Raw genomic sequence first — 17343 nt, forward strand, 5'->3', positions numbered from 1 at the left:
CACTATTCCTACCCAGCAAACAAAGCGGGCAATATGCTGTCGTCCTCTGGAGGCAGGCAATATGCTGTCGTCCTCTGGAGGCAGGCAATATGCTGTCGTCCTCTGGAAGCAGGCAATATGCTGTCGTCCTCTGGAGGCAGGCAATATGCTGTCGTCCTCTGGAGGCAGGCAATATGCTGTTGTCCTCTGGAAGCAGGCAATATGCTGTCGTCCTCTGGAGGCAGGCAATATGCTGTCGTCCTCTGGAGGCAGGTAATATGCTGTCGTCCTCTGGAGGCAGGCAATATGCTTTCGTCCTCTCGAGGCAGGCAGTATGCTGTCGTCCTCTGGAGGCAGGCAATATGCTGTCGTCCTCTGGAGGCAGGCAATATGCTGTCGTCCTCTGGAGGCAGGCAATATGCTGTCGTCCACTGGAGGCAGGCAATATGCTGTCGTCCTCTGGAGGCAGGCAATATGCTGTCGTCCTCTGGAGGCAGGCAATATGCTGTCGTCCTCTGGAGGCAGGCAGTATGCTGTCGTCCTCTGGAGGCAGGCAGTATGCTGTCGTCCTCTGGAGGCAGGCAGTATGCTGTCGTCCTCTGGAGGCAGGCAATATGCTGTCTTCCTCTGGAGGCAGGCAATATGCTGTCGTCCTTTGGAGGACTGGCCTCCTCTTGGTTTTCATTGGCATATCAAGCAGATATGCACAGATCATAAGATTGGTGGCCAAAATAGCAAAACATGATCGTTTCATCCTGACAGTGGGATTTTTGTCATGATGATGTCCAGATCTAACCCAATATACGGGTATTCATATTGAATTCTTTTATTAACTGCTTAGTTTGTTCTTATCATGTTGGTTTTGTATGCTATTTTGATTGGTTGCCTTACCAGCAGCATATGAGCACAATACACTGCTGCCTTTACACATGCCAATGAAAACCTTTATTAACCCAAGCTGGTGGTGCAGTGCAGTTGTAGAGCTATCCACTAACATATAGTAAACTTGGGAGAATTTGAGAAAATAAGGGTTATTGCCATAAGTAATAGTCAGTTTGTAACTGTGGTGGCCAAGTACCAAATGAGGTGTTTTAAATTGTGACACAAATGTTATTCTAATGTCAATGGGGTATGAGCCCCTTCTTGGCCCTCAAGCTCAGATACCTGGTGTCCGCCTTGCTTCTGTTTCAGTGTGGTCTCTTTGTTTTAGGTGTAGTTGTAGAGTGTGTAAATAGTCTAGTCTCTGACTAACAGTATGTGTGTGTATATAGTTATTGTTGTTAATCATTTTGATGTTGTGTTGTTTTCTCAATGATACTTCTCTTTCTAGAGTTTGTACTTGTATGTTGCTGCTGGGAGAGATTGGTGAAGATTCACACAAGTGTATTTAACAAAATGGTCTTTTTTTCAGCCCCTTCCCAAATAACTTCCTTTGATTTCAGCTTATAGCCTCATAATCGGGGCTTGATGACCTGCATCTTTGTTTTGTGTTAGTCCTCAAGGGGTTAAATCATGAGTCGACTGGTTTAAAGTCTCCTCCCTCAGGAGAGCACTGTCAACATGAGACTTGATCTAAACTCAGCGCTGACAGCCTCATTGATTCACTGGCAAATAATGACTTGATCACCTGTGATGTGACTGGTTCAGGTAATAATTACCTGTCCCAGTGGAGGGCGTGTCTGAAAACCATTGCTCTGAGTGAGTCACTGGCAAATTCCCATCTTGATCGAGAGAACATGTGGCTCCTTTGCTTTAAATGAGCCCAGGTTTGTGGATGTTGGCCTCACAAACATGAGTGGAAATGTTTCCACAAGTGTTGTGCACTTCTCAGGTGCTCAGTCATAGTTGGACCGATGCGCAGTGTATTGGCTGATCAAATATTGGGATGAAGTCCAGTCACACTGATTTAGTAGGAAATTTGAACTTTCATCCGTAAACATGATCTTAGAAGTCTTAAGCTTCTTCTCTCAATGAAGTGTCTAGAAAAATGATTGGAAACCATTTGATGACATAATTGTTGCTGTTTCCAGCTTAGCATTGTTCATTCATTTGTTTGAAGTCATGTCTCAGTGATTTCTGATAGAACTGTATTACACCAACAGTGGTGACTGGCCAATTTACCAATTGTTCATCTGAAGAGGTGTTTTGCATATTATTTGCCGAGCAAAGACCTCCATTGTGTGTCGACTCAAAAACGCCACACATTACAACATCCAAACTATCAGTCTGCATAATGCTTTTGTAGAAATTCATGGAAACTCCAATATGGCCACAGGCTTCAATCTCTTATGGGAATACTGTCATCGAGCGCAGATGGGCAGTGTGTAAAGTATCAGCTCAGTCTACAAGTATGCCTATGTGGTGGTCGTTATGATTGAGCACTCCATGTGTAGGCCAGCCATGGTCAGTTTTTAGACAGACCACTGAAAAAAGATGCAGTGATGTGCAGTTTTGTTCATGACTGTGATAGTGTCTGATTGTCGCCTTTGACAAATCACATCTCACGATGTCATATTGAGGGTGGTGTTTTTGAAGAGGGAATATTGGAATTGTCCAAGCTGGTCTGGATAAACAGGCAAACAGTGCTGCCCAAGGATGTGACAGTTTGTGTCAAATCACACCAAAGAACAAAGACTCCATGTTCATACTTATATGGCTTGGAGTAACTTCAGTACATACATAGATCATTGTTTTCCTGGAATCAAATATTTTTATTGTTGTGAATCATAATGTGGAAGGTATTGACCTTGACCATTCTTGTGGCCTTTGTCAGCCATACTGGTTTATGATCAGTGTTGACACCACCTTGATAATCCCATATAACAGCATTGTCATTGAACTGTAGGGGAAAAAGTGACTGTTGTCATGGTTTATATCAGGTTGTTTCAAACGAATTTGTCACCTGTGTCCTTTGGAAAGTCCCTTTACTTCTGGAGATGGAGCTGTGAGAGAGATTCTAGAGTTGAGGTCAAAACACCTCGGTAGGTTAATAACTCTTCAGAGTGTTCTCCAGTCCATGATCCTAGACTTGTTCTTGGACTGACTATTTTGTCGTTTGTGTCCTCATGTCTCCTAATAGTACCGTTAGAAACACTGACACATACTGTAGGTCTAGCGGTAGGAGATGGAGTCACTACAGCTTTGTATCGTTCTCCTCATTATGAACAGAACCTGACCTTAAATTACCCGACAATTGGAAAGGTGAAATTATTCTATTTAGAAAAACGACCCTAATTCACCACACAGACAGATGTAAGGGAAATCACCATGCATTCTTGCTGCCTCATTATTTCTTAATCGAGCAATTTGCTGGGATAAAAAACAGGCTGAATCTTTGAAGACAATTTGTAGATAATGAGTCTAATTATATTTGTAATTAGAGCAGACCACAATGTGCAGATGGAATGTCTTCTGACTTTTGACATCTCATCTCATATTCTGTTGTGAAAAAAGTGATGGAGTTATTAGAGTTTAGTAGAATAATGACCAATGGTATTTGCTTTTGTGTTTAGTTGCAGCGTTGCGGTAATGTACCCTGCTATGACCCTGCTGACGACTTGGTTTTCACACTTGCTATGACATCGTAGGGTTTTTAAATCTGCAAAGTGTCCGATATTAGAGAAGAAATGAGAAGCCATGTCTGTTTGGGCTTGCCTTTTCTGCGATGGTTGTCGTCAGGGATGTGGGTGGGTAGTATAAACGTTGGCCTGTACCACACTGATGACCCCCTCCCCCAATCCCTGACCTTCTATGTTCCAGATAATTCAGGTAATTGCCCACAGGATAGGTCTTAATTGCTAATTGTGAAATAGCTATACATCATGACTCTATCAAAGATGTGTCTTGTGATGGAGTGGGTACACAGTGAAGTTGGAACTGAGGCTTGGACCCATCACTTACACCTTTTTGTCATGCATTGCATGCCTTCCTAATGACTGTCTTGCCATTGGACTCACTGAAGAAGACTGTCTTTAATATGTCTTTATGAATATGGATAGGTGATATCTACAGGCTCGGCTACACTAAAATAGTAAATTCCTGGAACTCTTATTCCCAGGATCATTTTGAGTGGTTTTCAAGGTTACCAGATGAGACCTGGTCATAAATATTTAGAAAGTTCTCAGAATCTGTAGTCCCTTGGCCAGTTTTCCTGGTATTGGTGAAATTGTCCACTGTACCAGGATGAGAGTCATATGTTGTTGTTCAGCCTGGCCTGCTTGTTTTGGGCGAGTTGATCCCTTTGACCTATTGACTTCTCCCCCTGGCTGGGCGATATCACTGGTCCTGTTGGGCTGTTCACCTGTTTGGTACTGTAGGGACACAGGAATGAGTTAATTCAATTCGGTTGTATATCTGTGTCACTATTGGTACACGTGTGTATAGAGGGCCATTATTTGATTTGGAGAGCTTTTATGGAGTATTGGTTGTGTTGAAGTGTTCTTTGACAAAGTGGACTATCTCAACGAAGCTACTGAAAACCAATGCCATGTTTGAGGTCAGTGGGTCACATTTTTAACAGAGCATGTTCGAAGAAAATGGAGGCCAAAATTCAAAGTTTCGATTGCATATCACAGTCTGGGTCAGACACCCACTCAATCTGGCTTAAGTTCAGGTGATTCATAAGTAACTGAAAATTGCCCTCAAACTTGCTAATATGTCTGTAAGTGATTGGTCGCACTCTGTGACTTTTCCCTTCAATTAAGAATAGGCTGTGATGTAATTCATTTGTAGTACACTGACACACATACCTGTTACAATGGTAAAGAAAGTGTCCCATTGATGTGACATATTGACCGAAATTCACTTTCTTGAATGAACATGACCTCCTGCAGTGTAAATTGTTCATGGACAAAAAATGCCATTATGCATTTGGCCTTGCTCAGTTAAACAATTATATTTTTGGTAAACACAATTTGAGGTAAAAAAAACCTGACTGAGATGTCGTCTGCTGAACTCTGACCTGTTGCAAGCTGTGAGCAGGTATCAGGTGCTTAGAGACAGCTTCCACAAATACCTCAACAGTTTCTGTCTGTCTTTTATCATTTCTATTTTTGACTTAACTATTTTAATTGAGTGTAACCGTATGTGAATCTGATGACCAGGTTTCTTGGTCTTTAGATTCTCCTTTGGATGGTCCACATCGCCATCATTGTCCTCAAAATTAGCCAGTAGGCCCAACCATAGTCATGTATGGGGGCATATCTAGCTTGGGTGGACAATGTATATAGTTACCATCACAATGACTAATGAGTGATATGAAAACCCACACAATTTCATGGTTTGATAATGGATTAACTCTTGACTACCAGACCCATCAAAAAGGAGTTATTCCACTAACTGCTCTGAAGATGACTGTCACGACAAACACGTCTGGTTCAAAATCATGACACCATTCTCAATTCCACTAACACTGATGGTTAGAATCTTATCAAGTTGTTTTTGTTGATCTTATCTGAGATATGGCGATCCTTTGTTGACAAAAAAGCTGAGTTGATGTCTCCCATGCACATGCGGCTTGGTGCCCGACTTTCCAAGAACAGGGCAGTCCTAACCCGTCACTCCTGCCAACTTGACATCAATGTAGTCTACATGCTTTATCAGTGTCGCTTTATCAGTGTCTCGACCACTCTTGAAACGAATGCTTTGAAGTGTCCCCATTGACATGCTTGACTCACTCTATGGACAGTTGGAGAAATAGAGGGTGTAAAGAGTGAGTTAGGCATAACATGATGTCTTGGTGATAACTCATGTATCCTCTTACTGTATCAATTCTCCTGGCCTTGGCAATTCCTGATTAAATTACCGATGATAATTTGTGATAATTTAGAGTACATTTTTCTTCTGATATCAAATTATGGATACTTCTTATCATAAACATTGCATTCCAATTGTTTACAGAAGTGTAATTTGACCCTATAAATTGAGTGAACTCTCTGACATATTCCCATAATGTTAATGTGCATTTCAAGATGTATTTCGGTAAATTATGATTGGAACTTGACGTCAAAGAGGTCATATCCTGAAACACTCGATCTGAATAAAAGTGAAGTCTGTAATGATAATTTTCAAAAATTGTTGAGAGTTGTTTTCGAAACTCGGTAAACTTTTTTCTCACCATCTGAAACATGAAGCTAAGTCATTTCCAATGTTTCATCAAAGATGGAGCATTCAGTGTGGTCAATACACTTGACCTCTCAGATGAAATCTATCATACCTCAAGTGAGCCGTTACCACTTCTTATAAAAAGTTACCAAACCTTTGATTGATTATTCATTACCGAGATTGACTCATTCGATGGCGTCATATGCCAAGTCTTGCATAATCATTCGTCTTATATGGATCTTTGGCGAGATTCTCTGGAATGTGTTGCAAAGCTGGGTTTGTCCAAATTTGTAGAAACTGGACTTTATGAACCGGTGAGTTCATCTTGCCTCTCAGAAACTAGGGGCGGTCATGTCAGTTAAGAAAACTACATCCTTACATCACAGTTTGTCTTCTAACTCGAGAGAAACTGGTAAATTATCAAAGAGAGTGAAATGGTAAACCAATAGGTCATGACATGGCTGCGTGACTTCTGTCACCGTGTAGAAGTTGATATGGAAAATGGAAGATCGTCATGTTGTCTGGCCTATTCTGGGCAATGTGCAATGGAGAGGTGACTGGAGCAGGGTGATATCAACCGTAACATTTATGATTGAACACGATTGTTCTGTAGGTTTCTGTTAATACTCTCACATTGCAGCCCTGCATGTGTTGATGCATTTCAAGTACAGCCCTTGATTGGGCTAATTTATTACAATAGTGGCACCCATGTGACTAATTGAATACACATGCTTAATAAGCTGTTTCAATATATTGCCTACTTGTCTCACATACATGTTTCTTGCATGCTGAATAGGCTGCTTATAAATGTCCCCATTCTGCAATCATTCATGTAGGGGCTCAAACAGCTCATTTCATGTCACCTTTCATAGTCAAATTGTTTCTTTGTCAACACATTGTTCCATAAAAGGTGGCTGTTATTCCGCCATTTCCTGGAAATCATGAATATGCATGAGCTGGTTTCAGATCTTCCCGCGACCTGTGTTGTCTTTACTAGTTTAACCTTTACTCACATTGCAGGGTGGCACCACTGTATGCGTGTCCATATTAAACTTTATTCTTTAATTTTGTTGCAGTGGCTATGAATTCGTAAAGCATGATTCCAGTCATAAATTTAGTATCCGTTGTTGAGTAAATTTGTTCATCTCTCTTGTCAGTTGTCTCATTCATTATTCATATCATACATGATAAGTAATTTGTGTATCGTACACTTTGTAATGTATATCAAAGTTATGTTGAGTTTCAAACATTTAAGTCACTCGATCTGTATCATACTCGGGGAAGAGTACATGTAGCGCTGTTCATAATCCTTGTTATTGTCCCTTTCCAGAGGAGCCAACAACTGCAGCACCTGTAACACCCCCTACAACAACAACAACGACCAGAAGGTCAACTACGCCCAGACCAGCTACCACAAGGCGGCCAACACGACCAGCTTCAGTTGTTGTTACAGGAAGTCCTGCAGTAAAATGTGAGGCTCGAGTTGAGAGGGAGATCAATTGGCCAGAGACAAGACCTGGTTACGTTGTGCGCTCATGTCCTAACGGCATGACTGGTCAAGCTCGATGGCAGTGTGGCTTGGATGGCTGGATTGGCAGCCCTGACCTCAGTCTTTGTCAGAGTAAAGTCAGCGTGAATCTTAAAGAGTTGGTAAGTTAGCATCGGTCTTCAAAGATCTCACAGGGTGGTATGTTAGCTTGAGTCAGCAAGGATCTCACAGAATTGGTAGGTTAGCTTGGTTTAGCAAAGGTCTCACAGAGTTGGGAAGTTAACATGATTGAGCTGAATCTCTGTGTCCTTGAGTATGTCCCTCTATGAAGTTGGATAGAATCATGTTGTCAGCAAACCTGGATAGACCAATGACCAATATGTAGCCCTCTGTGCATGATCAGCTGCATTTACCATTTTAAATGTATTTTGTTATTTTCTCTTCAGAACGAGGAGGGAGAAAAGTCTGAGATCGTTGCCAAGGAGCTTGAAGAGGTGACGAAAACACAGCCGATGTATGGTGGTGACCTTGTGGCTATGACCAAGGTCATGCATGATGTGGTGAAGAACCTGAAGGAAGACCTCAAGGACACGACACCAACAGAGAAGCTGGAGATAGCAAATGATGTCAATTCTGTAAGTTATGGATCCCTTGGGGGCCTTGATGTGCTCTTCAGTCAGTGCAAGTCAGTCCCATTGGTGTTGTCACATGGTTGTGAAATCTCTATTTCTGTCACCAAACCTTTGAAATACTTATCATTTTCATCTGTTTCAGGCATTAGTGAAGAGCACTAGTAACATACTGTCAGAGAAACAGTCCAGTTCATGGAAAGATTTGCCAAAGACGAAGCAGACCAAGGTGGCGACCACGTTGGTCGATAGTATTGAGGAGAGCGGTTTCGAACTGGCAGAAACTATGGACAAGTCAACCAAGGTGACATGTTCCAGTGAGAATGTGTTGATGAAGGTTGAGAGAGTTGATAGCAGGTCGGTGACGCAAGACATGGTGTTTCCCGAGGAGGTGGATCATGAATTGCCCACACCGGAATCCAAACTGATGGAGGATAAGATCACTCTTCCTGCCAGTGCTCTACAGGCTGAGGCTCAAATGACTGGTGAGTTATCCTTGTTTTGGGCCATCTTTGACATCAAAATTAGTCTCATCAGATCCTGAGGGGAATGTTAAGCAAAGCCTGTAATACTTTAGGGCAGTCCCTCAACTCTCTGTTACTTGAGCTGCTATTTTGTCTTTTCAGGAAGAGTGACTGTTGTGTTCACCGTTTACGACAACATTGCAAAATACATGAAGACCAATGAGACGAAGAACTCCACCAACACGACTGTCATCGTCAACTCGAACATCATCTCGGCGTCGATCAACAGTGGAGCATCCATTAAGCTACGGGAGCCTGTTCTCTTCACGATGAAGCATACAACCACTGAGAATGTGATGAATCCCGTGTGTGTCTTCTGGGATTACATCGAAAAGTAAGTCTGAACTCTTGTTCAGTGTTGATTAGTTTGGCCCCAGACAAGGCAGGGTCTGAGATGATGGAGATGTCCAATTCAGATATCAAACCTTAGACATGATGTTCATGATTCACTTCAGGCCTTGATTTTCTGACATTCTCTGATGAGTTTCTACGTCTTCTTCCAGGAACATGGTTGGTGAGTGGTCTCCCCAAGGTTGCAGCCTACGCAGCTCCAACGTGACCCATACCGAATGTCAGTGCGACCATCTCACTAACTTCGCTGTACTTATGGATGTGGTTGGAACCAAGGTGAGGTTCTGTCTATTAAAATCAGGTGTACTCTGATATAGTGAGCCCTGTTTGTTAACTGTTAAAGGAATCACCCACTGTAGGACAGAGTTTGGACAGCCACTCAGCTGTAGATGACATTATTGAATCATGCCTGAGGATGATTGCACCTGTTGACTCTCACATTCTTCTTCCAGTTGGACCCTGGTCACGAGATGTCGCTCCAGATCATCACGTATGCAGGATGTGTTGTGTCTATCGTCTGCCTCTTCCTTGCCTTCCTCACATTCCAGTGCTTCAGGTAAGAAAACATCTCCCTGAATCAGCAATTGAAATCTATCATCAAAACTTTTGCAGGATCAGAATTATATACTTTGCACATGACTGGACTTATCTTACCAACTGCTTGTTTTCCAGAAACCTTCAAAGTGACAGAAATACCATCCATAAGAATCTGTGCCTGAGTCTGCTGTTGGCTGAAGTGATCTTCCTGGCTGGCATCATGCAGTACAGACATGTGGTAGGTTGAACGTCCTCTCTCCTACATTGTGGATTGTGTTCTAATAACTTGAGCCAGTGATCTAATGATCATGTAAACATCTTCCTTTCCAGATCCTGTGTTCAGTAATAGCAGGCGTGCTTCATTTCCTCTTCCTGGCTTCCTTTGCCTGGATGTGCCTCGAAGGTGTGCAGCTCTACGTCATGTTGATCGAGGTGTTCGAGGCCGAGCGCTCACGCGTCAAGTGGTACTACCTGTCAGGGTATGGCCTGCCTGCCGTCGTTGTTGCCATTGCTGCTGGGGTGCACCACGAAGGATACGGAACAGAGAGGCAGTAAGTTGACCACGTCATCTGTTTATGCACTTATCTCATTCAGTTGAGGTCATATTCATCAAAGACTTCATGTACCAGTAACTTTTTCTTGTAAGATATATGGGACTTGTTGTTTCCTGTCAGCTAAGTTTTGCCTTTGCTTCCTTGTAGTTGCTGGTTACGTACAGACACATACTTCATCTGGGCGTTTGTCGGCCCTGTTGCAGCTGTCATTACTGTAAGTAGACTTTTGTATTCTTGGTTGGGACCAGGGTCTGCCTCAGTGCACTCTACAATGGCTGTCACTATTGTTGGTCTTCACAGAGGCACTCTAGGGTGTCACAGCGCTCACTTGAGCTTGATTTGTGAAGAACAAAGCAGCAGCCTGACAGGTTTTGAACCCACGACTCTTCGAATGAGAGTGGGACATCTTTAACCTTCTTGTGGTTCTTGAATGGTTCTGATCTTCTTTTCAGGTCAATATTGTGATGTTGAGTATCGCCATCTACATGATGTGCCGCCACGCCAAGATGGCGTCGTCACTCAAGTCAAAAGAGAAGTCTCGCCTACAGAATGTTAAGTAAGTTCCGAGTCTTTATCAACCCGATGTTGCAATCATAACTAACCATTCATCAAAGTCTCACCAATGTCCTGTTGTAACAAGCACTTTAAGAGACGGCACCTTCCAGGTTTGTCTCTGTCAGTATTCATTAGTTCTATTGACAAAGGTTCAAGCTTTGGTTCTATTCATTTGCATGGGATTTAGTTCTTTACGAGTGCTTTGGCCTACCGTCACACTCATGCCAGCCCAGTCAGATTTGGCCTGATGCTAAGATACTTGGCTCAGGCAGCCGTGTGCCTAAACAGCCCAAGTTTCAACAGCCTTGTCCATTGTTAGTTGTTATGTTAGCACAACCCACAAAGCTTTTAGCCCAGAGATGTTTTGTGTTTTAAGCAGGGCTTAGATAGTCTCCACTCCTATAGCCTGTGGTCAAAGAGAGGCCAGATTGGCTGCCGTGGCCATGGAGAAGCTTATCGTAGCCAGTGTACTGTGTCATCAAATGACTCGGCAAAAGCATAATTTCCATGTCTTTGTCTTTCACGTCTGTAGTAGCAGCAAAAAGTGTCTTGTCCAGCAATCTAACGAGAGTATTAACAAGCAAGAGTTACCTTTCACTGTGTAAGCGTTAATCTCGTTTTCGCATGCATCTTCATGGTTTTCATTGAAGTTCGTTCCAAAAGCTTTGCCGGAATGACATGGTGAAGTATTGGTGATTCTCGGGGATATCACCTGAATCCTTCCACGAGGAAGACAGAAGTAGAAGAACAGAATATTCCGGCAAGCTTTGAGTTGAATGAACCATGTTTTTTAATCAGTGTTTTTGCTTTAGTTGTCTTCATTTGTCCCTTTTCTCAAGAACCTTGTTAGTGTTTCTTGATAATTGGATTCCGATGCAGTTGTGTTTTCATGTATTTACGACTTTTTCAAAGTTTTTGCCAGTCCATGTTTCAGTTTGCTTTTGGTGTGCCTCTGGCATGTGTAGGTGTGATTCAACGTTGAATTTTCATTGTGGCGATTTTGATTAATAGACCAGTTATGGGTAGCTGGAAATTGAGGATACCCTCACCGGAATCCTTTGTGGCTTGTCGAAATTGAAAGGCAAATGGATGCCTTTCACCCCTCATTGACAGGCAGCCTGTCAGCAGTATCTTGAATCACTGATCTTACTCACATTTTGTATATTCTATCATCATTTTGAACACACTGTGAATGGTTACTGTGTGGTATTATGGTGTGATCAATTGGTAGCTAGGCATGTGTGTGTAAACTTATTGCATGATTGGGGTTGCTTTTGAAATAGGCAGACAAAGAGCCTTCTCCAGTTTGGTGGTTCATTCTGCCAAAAGTGATCTTGAGTAATCTGTAGGTTTGTGGTCAGTAAGATGTTAAGTGTTGGCTACATTTGTCCGATGTTATCATTGATCAGTTCTGTAATGCTATCGACAATAAAGAGAATTCAGTGAAGCAACATGATTGATGTGTTGTTGGTACAAGAGTCAAGCTTGTTCATTGAAAGGCATTGAAAAAGTGATAAATGGTTTGGAGTTAGGATACTTGTGTTTCTGACTTTGATTCATTCACCTCTGTTATCATGACTGTATGTGTTCTATTCTTCCTTTCGTGCTCTCTAAAGTGGATCGAGTTCACACGCGACATCCAGTGGTGGGACAGACAGTAAACGTGTCAGTGTTCAAATGTCCAACAACTCCATCAACGTAAAGGAGACGCCAAAACGTTTAGCGTCGGACGCCTGGTATGATAGGTGTTGTCATCGTCTGCATGCCATCCATTCCACGGTTTTTTGTTACATTTTGGTTTAAATGTATGACGACGCATTATGCTTCATGTTCATTACAATATGTTTCGCTGGATTTGGCCTTGATGTTTCATTGAAGTCTGCTTACACTCTTCAGTTCTCCAACACCCAGGTGTTGAACTGTAAGATGGTGATCCCATCCATAAATCTCTGGCATTTCTGTTGGATTAACCAGTGTTATTTACTGTTAGCCTGAAACCTTTATAGCACTTTATACATAGTTCGTTTTTATTTTCTTTATTTTCTTTTTGTTTGAATTTCTAACCGTGGTCATTTTTGTTGTGATGCCACATGTTCACTCTAACATCTGTGAGTGTACAAAATGTTAGCAGAAGTTTTGGGGTTCTTTAAAACCACCGTAACCTGAATACCATTTGATTCCCATCTATATTCATGAGATCTCCGTCTCTGAAGAAGTATTTTCCTTTTGTTTAAGTCAAATTAAGAGATCTCCAAATCCCGAGTGTTAGTTATCTACTGTCTGCCTCGTCCAATGCTTTTTTGCTTTGTGTGTGGGTTTCAGCAGATTTCATTCCAACTACTGATGTCTGTCACCCTGGTGGTTGATAGCTTCCAAAAATAAGTTGATGTTCCCATTGGTAACCCAACTCTGGCCAGTTCCTTGCCATGGGTTCCTAAATCTCCACCCATAATCATGGCCTTATACTCTTGTCTATATATCCCATTAGTATCCCATATTTTGGAAGTGTTGTAATCATAATCATTTATTCCTTGATTTGAAAGCTGTTCGATGAATCCTGATGTTTGTTTGAGTCGTTTCTGTTTCAGGCCTGTTTCTGCAGATGCTCACCCTTTAGGAGAGCCAGAAGATAACCTCAAGGATTTGTCCATTGCGGAGAAGATTGATTTATCATGATGTTAGAAAGATACTTTGATGACATTTAAACTTACTTGTGCCCTTATCTAACTGTTTGACTGAACTTTGTTGCTCCTTTTGCATGTGCAGTGAACGAAGTCTTAGCGTCTCAGAAGAGGACACTCGAATTAAAAAGCGGCTAACCAAGACGGCGTAAGATGTTGTGATTCTATGCCAGTATTGACGCTACCCTTCCCATCCCCCATCCTAGAATGGAAGTCTCCTTACAGACTTGACCCACCCCTCGTTATTGCTGTGGTTAAACTTGCTTTCTTGAGCTTCAACATGCCCCTGGATAGGCTAACATGGACAATGATCTGTAGAGTAATAGTTCACACTAACATCCAAGGCTGATGACCAGCTTGGTTTCACTGCTTTACAAGCTAACTGTGTTTATAGCCAAACCCAGCAGGTTCTCTCCTTTGACGATTGTCAGACTGCGTTTTTGCAAAAGTTTTCCACTCCTGGAATCCTGCTAGGTCTAGGTGTAGGCGGTATGGCTTAGAAACCCTGGTTTATTGGTATGGCCCAACTCCTGCTTTTCAGATTTTCATTCCCCTGCTGTAAACTCTGCTCTTGAGATGTCTGAAGAGCATGTGGCATGAAAGTCACTTATGAAGACTTGTTTGCTGCTGTCATTGAGTTCTTCTTTTAAGTAATAGCCATGGACAACAGAACTCATTGATGACATTCAGTTTCTACCAAATTGAATATAATGTCATGCCAGACAGATCACATATCAACATGATATTCTTGTTTGCCATATCTTGGTCACACCGTGTTTGTCTTTGCAGGGCTTGGATCAAAGGTGCTGTCATCCTGGTGGTCCTACTGGGCCTGACCTGGTCCTTTGGCCTCCTCTACATCAGTGAGGACTCGGTCGTGATGGCGTACATCTTCACCATCTTGAATACTCTGCAAGGACTCTTCATCTTTGTCTTCCACTGTATCATGAATGATAAGGTAATGTAGATCACCCCTGACCACTGTTATCCCCATGTCACCATTGTCAGTCATTGTTGTGAAATTGACCATGTGCTTTATGTGATCAGTGAAGCTTGTTGTGTTAACATCTCTGGTTAATACAATGATGTGATTGAATTGGGTGCAGTGCAGTGTGGTTCTGAATGAACCTGAAATCGAACGCCACCAGTGGTTTGATCTGAGTATACAGGAGAGAGCATGAAGCTAAGATAATAGGTCATTAAGGTTGTAGTGTAATTGTACTTGATATGATTGTTTTGTGCAGTCTTTGTGTCCAGGTAATTGTATGACAAGTATGCATTGATTTGTTAACAGGTTCAGAAGGAATACAAGAAGTGTGTACGTCGTACATCGTGGATGCCGGAGTGCATCCGTGTGGCCTACGGGGGCCAGCCTGTCGGATACAACCCAGGATCGTCTGGTAATACACCATCAAGGTCCAACTCAACTGCTGGCAATGTAAGTATATAATCAAGCTGTAGGTTCAGTCTTGTTATACACTTCTTCACGATTGAGTAGCAATTATTAGATGCTGCATCATGCTATAAACAGTTGGTTTGACTCTGGTCTACCCCTTCCCTGTTAATACAAGTTCTCCTTCTTGTTCTTCTGCATTATTTCTCTCAATATGCACTCTCCTCTGTGTGTTCTCATCTTGGCTGGTCTTGACAATGCTGGTTTGTGGCCTGATTATCATCTGCTAATGGCACAACTCAGCAGTCAATGGTAATCTATGCGCTCTGTACAGTCATGAACTTTCTTAGACATGAATGGACCAGGTCACAAAAACAAAGACTAATATCTCTCTCGCATCTTTTGCAGAAACTGTTTAATTCTATTTTCGGTATACATGTATCAGACATTCTCCTCACCACTACGCACCTCTTCTCCTAAACACTTCATTCATCTATCTGTCTTGTACAATCCCCGATCATGGCCCCCCCCCCGAAAAGGTCATCAATTGATGAAATAAGTGCCATTTTTATAGTTGAATGCCGTCAAACTACATCATTTCTGATCGGGGATTGCAGATGTTAACCCTGTCTGCTCACATGCACCTCTCATTCAGTCATTGCACCCCCTTGAGAAAATGAATAATCACTACTCTGAACTTTAATGCAGTTCACTCTTGTGCTAGAAGTAAGTAAAGTTAATAGTACATGTCGTATGTGATCCTCGCATGTCACAGTCATATTGATTGTGGTGTAAGATGTTTAAAGGTATTCCTCCCATTTCCTGTGACTACTCCACATTGATCATCAAGCCCCTCTGTACGCTACATGAATGGTCTCCTCATTGGTCTCCCTCTCTGCATGTTCCAGCCATGTTTTCCATTGATTCAACTTCAGTAGACCCTAAAGTATAAGTTGCTTGATGGAACATTTTGAAGACGCCCATTTGACTTGAGCCCTTCTGAGGGTTCATCCCTTCATCCAAGTCTTGTCCCTGCACGTTCACTGTTGTTATTTTGACTGCTGTTGTCAGGAATGAAGCCCACATTCCTACCAGAGGCACCTTGCAGTCCATATACCAGTGGTTCATCACCCTCACCCCCTCAATGGCCATTTTCTCAGAAATCTTTGCCAACTTCATATCATCTCGTGTTGTGCAGTACGTGACAGTGATCAGTGAAATTGTCATTTTATTGTTGTTTTCAGTCTTTGGATCTTCAGACAACATGAATAGATGTGGTTTCCATTCATTTAAACCTTGTCTATTAACATCCCTAAACAACTGGCATCAAACAGAGAAGAAAGAACTATTCATTCTTACGGATTAGGCTACAAAAGTACGAGTCATGTATGGTTGTTTCTGCCAAGATAGTACAATCGTTGACTCCTTTGTTTCCTGTGAAAGAACCCTTAGAATGATTTGTTCAGTTAGATTATTAATCTTACGGTACAGCTTCATTGTCTTGACACTTAAAGTCACAATACTAATCCATATCCGTCTTGTTTCAGTATTTAACAAGATTCCTAAGTGGGAGACGAAGGAAGAAGTCGTCCACGACGTCACTACCTAAATCAAGTAAGTATATGCTCACATTCTCTTTATAGTATCTACACATATAAAGATGACTTAAACAGCCCTTCTATAAACTGCATATTCAATGTCAAGCAGAATGCACTCTGGTCCCTCTGTATTTATACACTCTCAATATCCTACCCGAGTATTAGAAAAAGAATGTTACACGTCTCAACACTGAGTACATGATAACCACAAACGAACCACACATAATGGAAGGTGTCTCTATTGCTCTAAACCCTCTGGTGGCCAATCGGTGAATTTCCCATCTCTGTCTTAGGTTCACATAACGTTACCCTTTTAAATTACTGTGAGTATTCAAGCATGGCATGGAAACTTCCTGCAATTTTTGTGAATCTTCTTGTGTCCATTGTGGTTTATGTGAGCTCTGTCTGTCATGAGGTTTGTCCCAAGTTTGTCTCTTTGATCCCATGTCGCATTCAGTGAAAGATACCATGAGATGTTGAACTTTGACCTCATCAAGGCTAGATTATCTTAAGGCTTGTGTTCAAAATCACCTCTATCCATCGCAAACTTCTCAAGCATTTGACATTTCCCAATCTTTTCCATTTCGCCACCAACAGACACACCGGAGAATGGCAAGTGTGATGGTAGGTTAGATGTTGTCATTTATGTCTAAAGCACAGTCTCATTTAGCTTTGCACACTCCGGGATGAAAGTTCTCTCCAACTATCTTGTGTTGTTTTATGTTGTTTGCTTGCAATGTCTATCCCAAAAGCAAAGTCAGAGACAAGGTTTCCTCAATAGTTCGTGGATTGTCAAAACTTTGAGTTGGGATTAAGCATTTAGAAGCATTCTGTTTGAGTTTTTTGCCCCCCTGACAGACGGTCCGGGTTATGACTTTTGTACCAGTGTTATCATATCTTTCTGTTATTCACTGGGTCATTTCATTCTGTTTCTGATAGTCAAAATGATTA

General features: G+C 42.0%; 1 protein-coding gene across 12 annotated transcripts in view; it reads left to right on the forward strand.

Annotated features, from left to right (window-relative positions):
* Positions 1 to 17343, forward strand: part of LOC135487240 (adhesion G protein-coupled receptor L2-like) — a 32559-nt gene that overhangs the window by 12222 nt on the left and 2994 nt on the right. For 7 of the 12 annotated variants that reach the window (XM_064770750.1, XM_064770759.1, XM_064770749.1 and 4 more), the window contains 17 exons: positions 7412 to 7731; positions 8017 to 8205; positions 8345 to 8684; positions 8826 to 9057; positions 9227 to 9350; positions 9527 to 9630; positions 9747 to 9849; positions 9942 to 10162; positions 10313 to 10379; positions 10618 to 10721; positions 11253 to 11321; positions 12337 to 12456; positions 13487 to 13549; positions 14191 to 14359; positions 14696 to 14839; positions 16342 to 16408; positions 16990 to 17016. In XM_064770750.1, the coding sequence (XP_064626820.1) occupies positions 7412 to 7731; positions 8017 to 8205; positions 8345 to 8684; positions 8826 to 9057; positions 9227 to 9350; positions 9527 to 9630; positions 9747 to 9849; positions 9942 to 10162; positions 10313 to 10379; positions 10618 to 10721; positions 11253 to 11321; positions 12337 to 12456; positions 13487 to 13549; positions 14191 to 14359; positions 14696 to 14839; positions 16342 to 16408; positions 16990 to 17016 (2463 nt within the window). The remainder of the gene's footprint in view (positions 1 to 7411; positions 7732 to 8016; positions 8206 to 8344; positions 8685 to 8825; positions 9058 to 9226; positions 9351 to 9526; positions 9631 to 9746; positions 9850 to 9941; positions 10163 to 10312; positions 10380 to 10617; positions 10722 to 11252; positions 11322 to 12336; positions 12457 to 13486; positions 13550 to 14190; positions 14360 to 14695; positions 14840 to 16341; positions 16409 to 16989; positions 17017 to 17343) is intronic. The other 5 variants (XM_064770752.1, XM_064770756.1, XM_064770757.1 and 2 more) reach the window with 5 other exon arrangements.

Source organism: Lineus longissimus, chromosome 4 (genome assembly GCF_910592395.1).
Source record: "Lineus longissimus chromosome 4, tnLinLong1.2, whole genome shotgun sequence".
Taxonomy (NCBI): Eukaryota; Metazoa; Nemertea; class Pilidiophora; order Heteronemertea; family Lineidae; genus Lineus; species Lineus longissimus.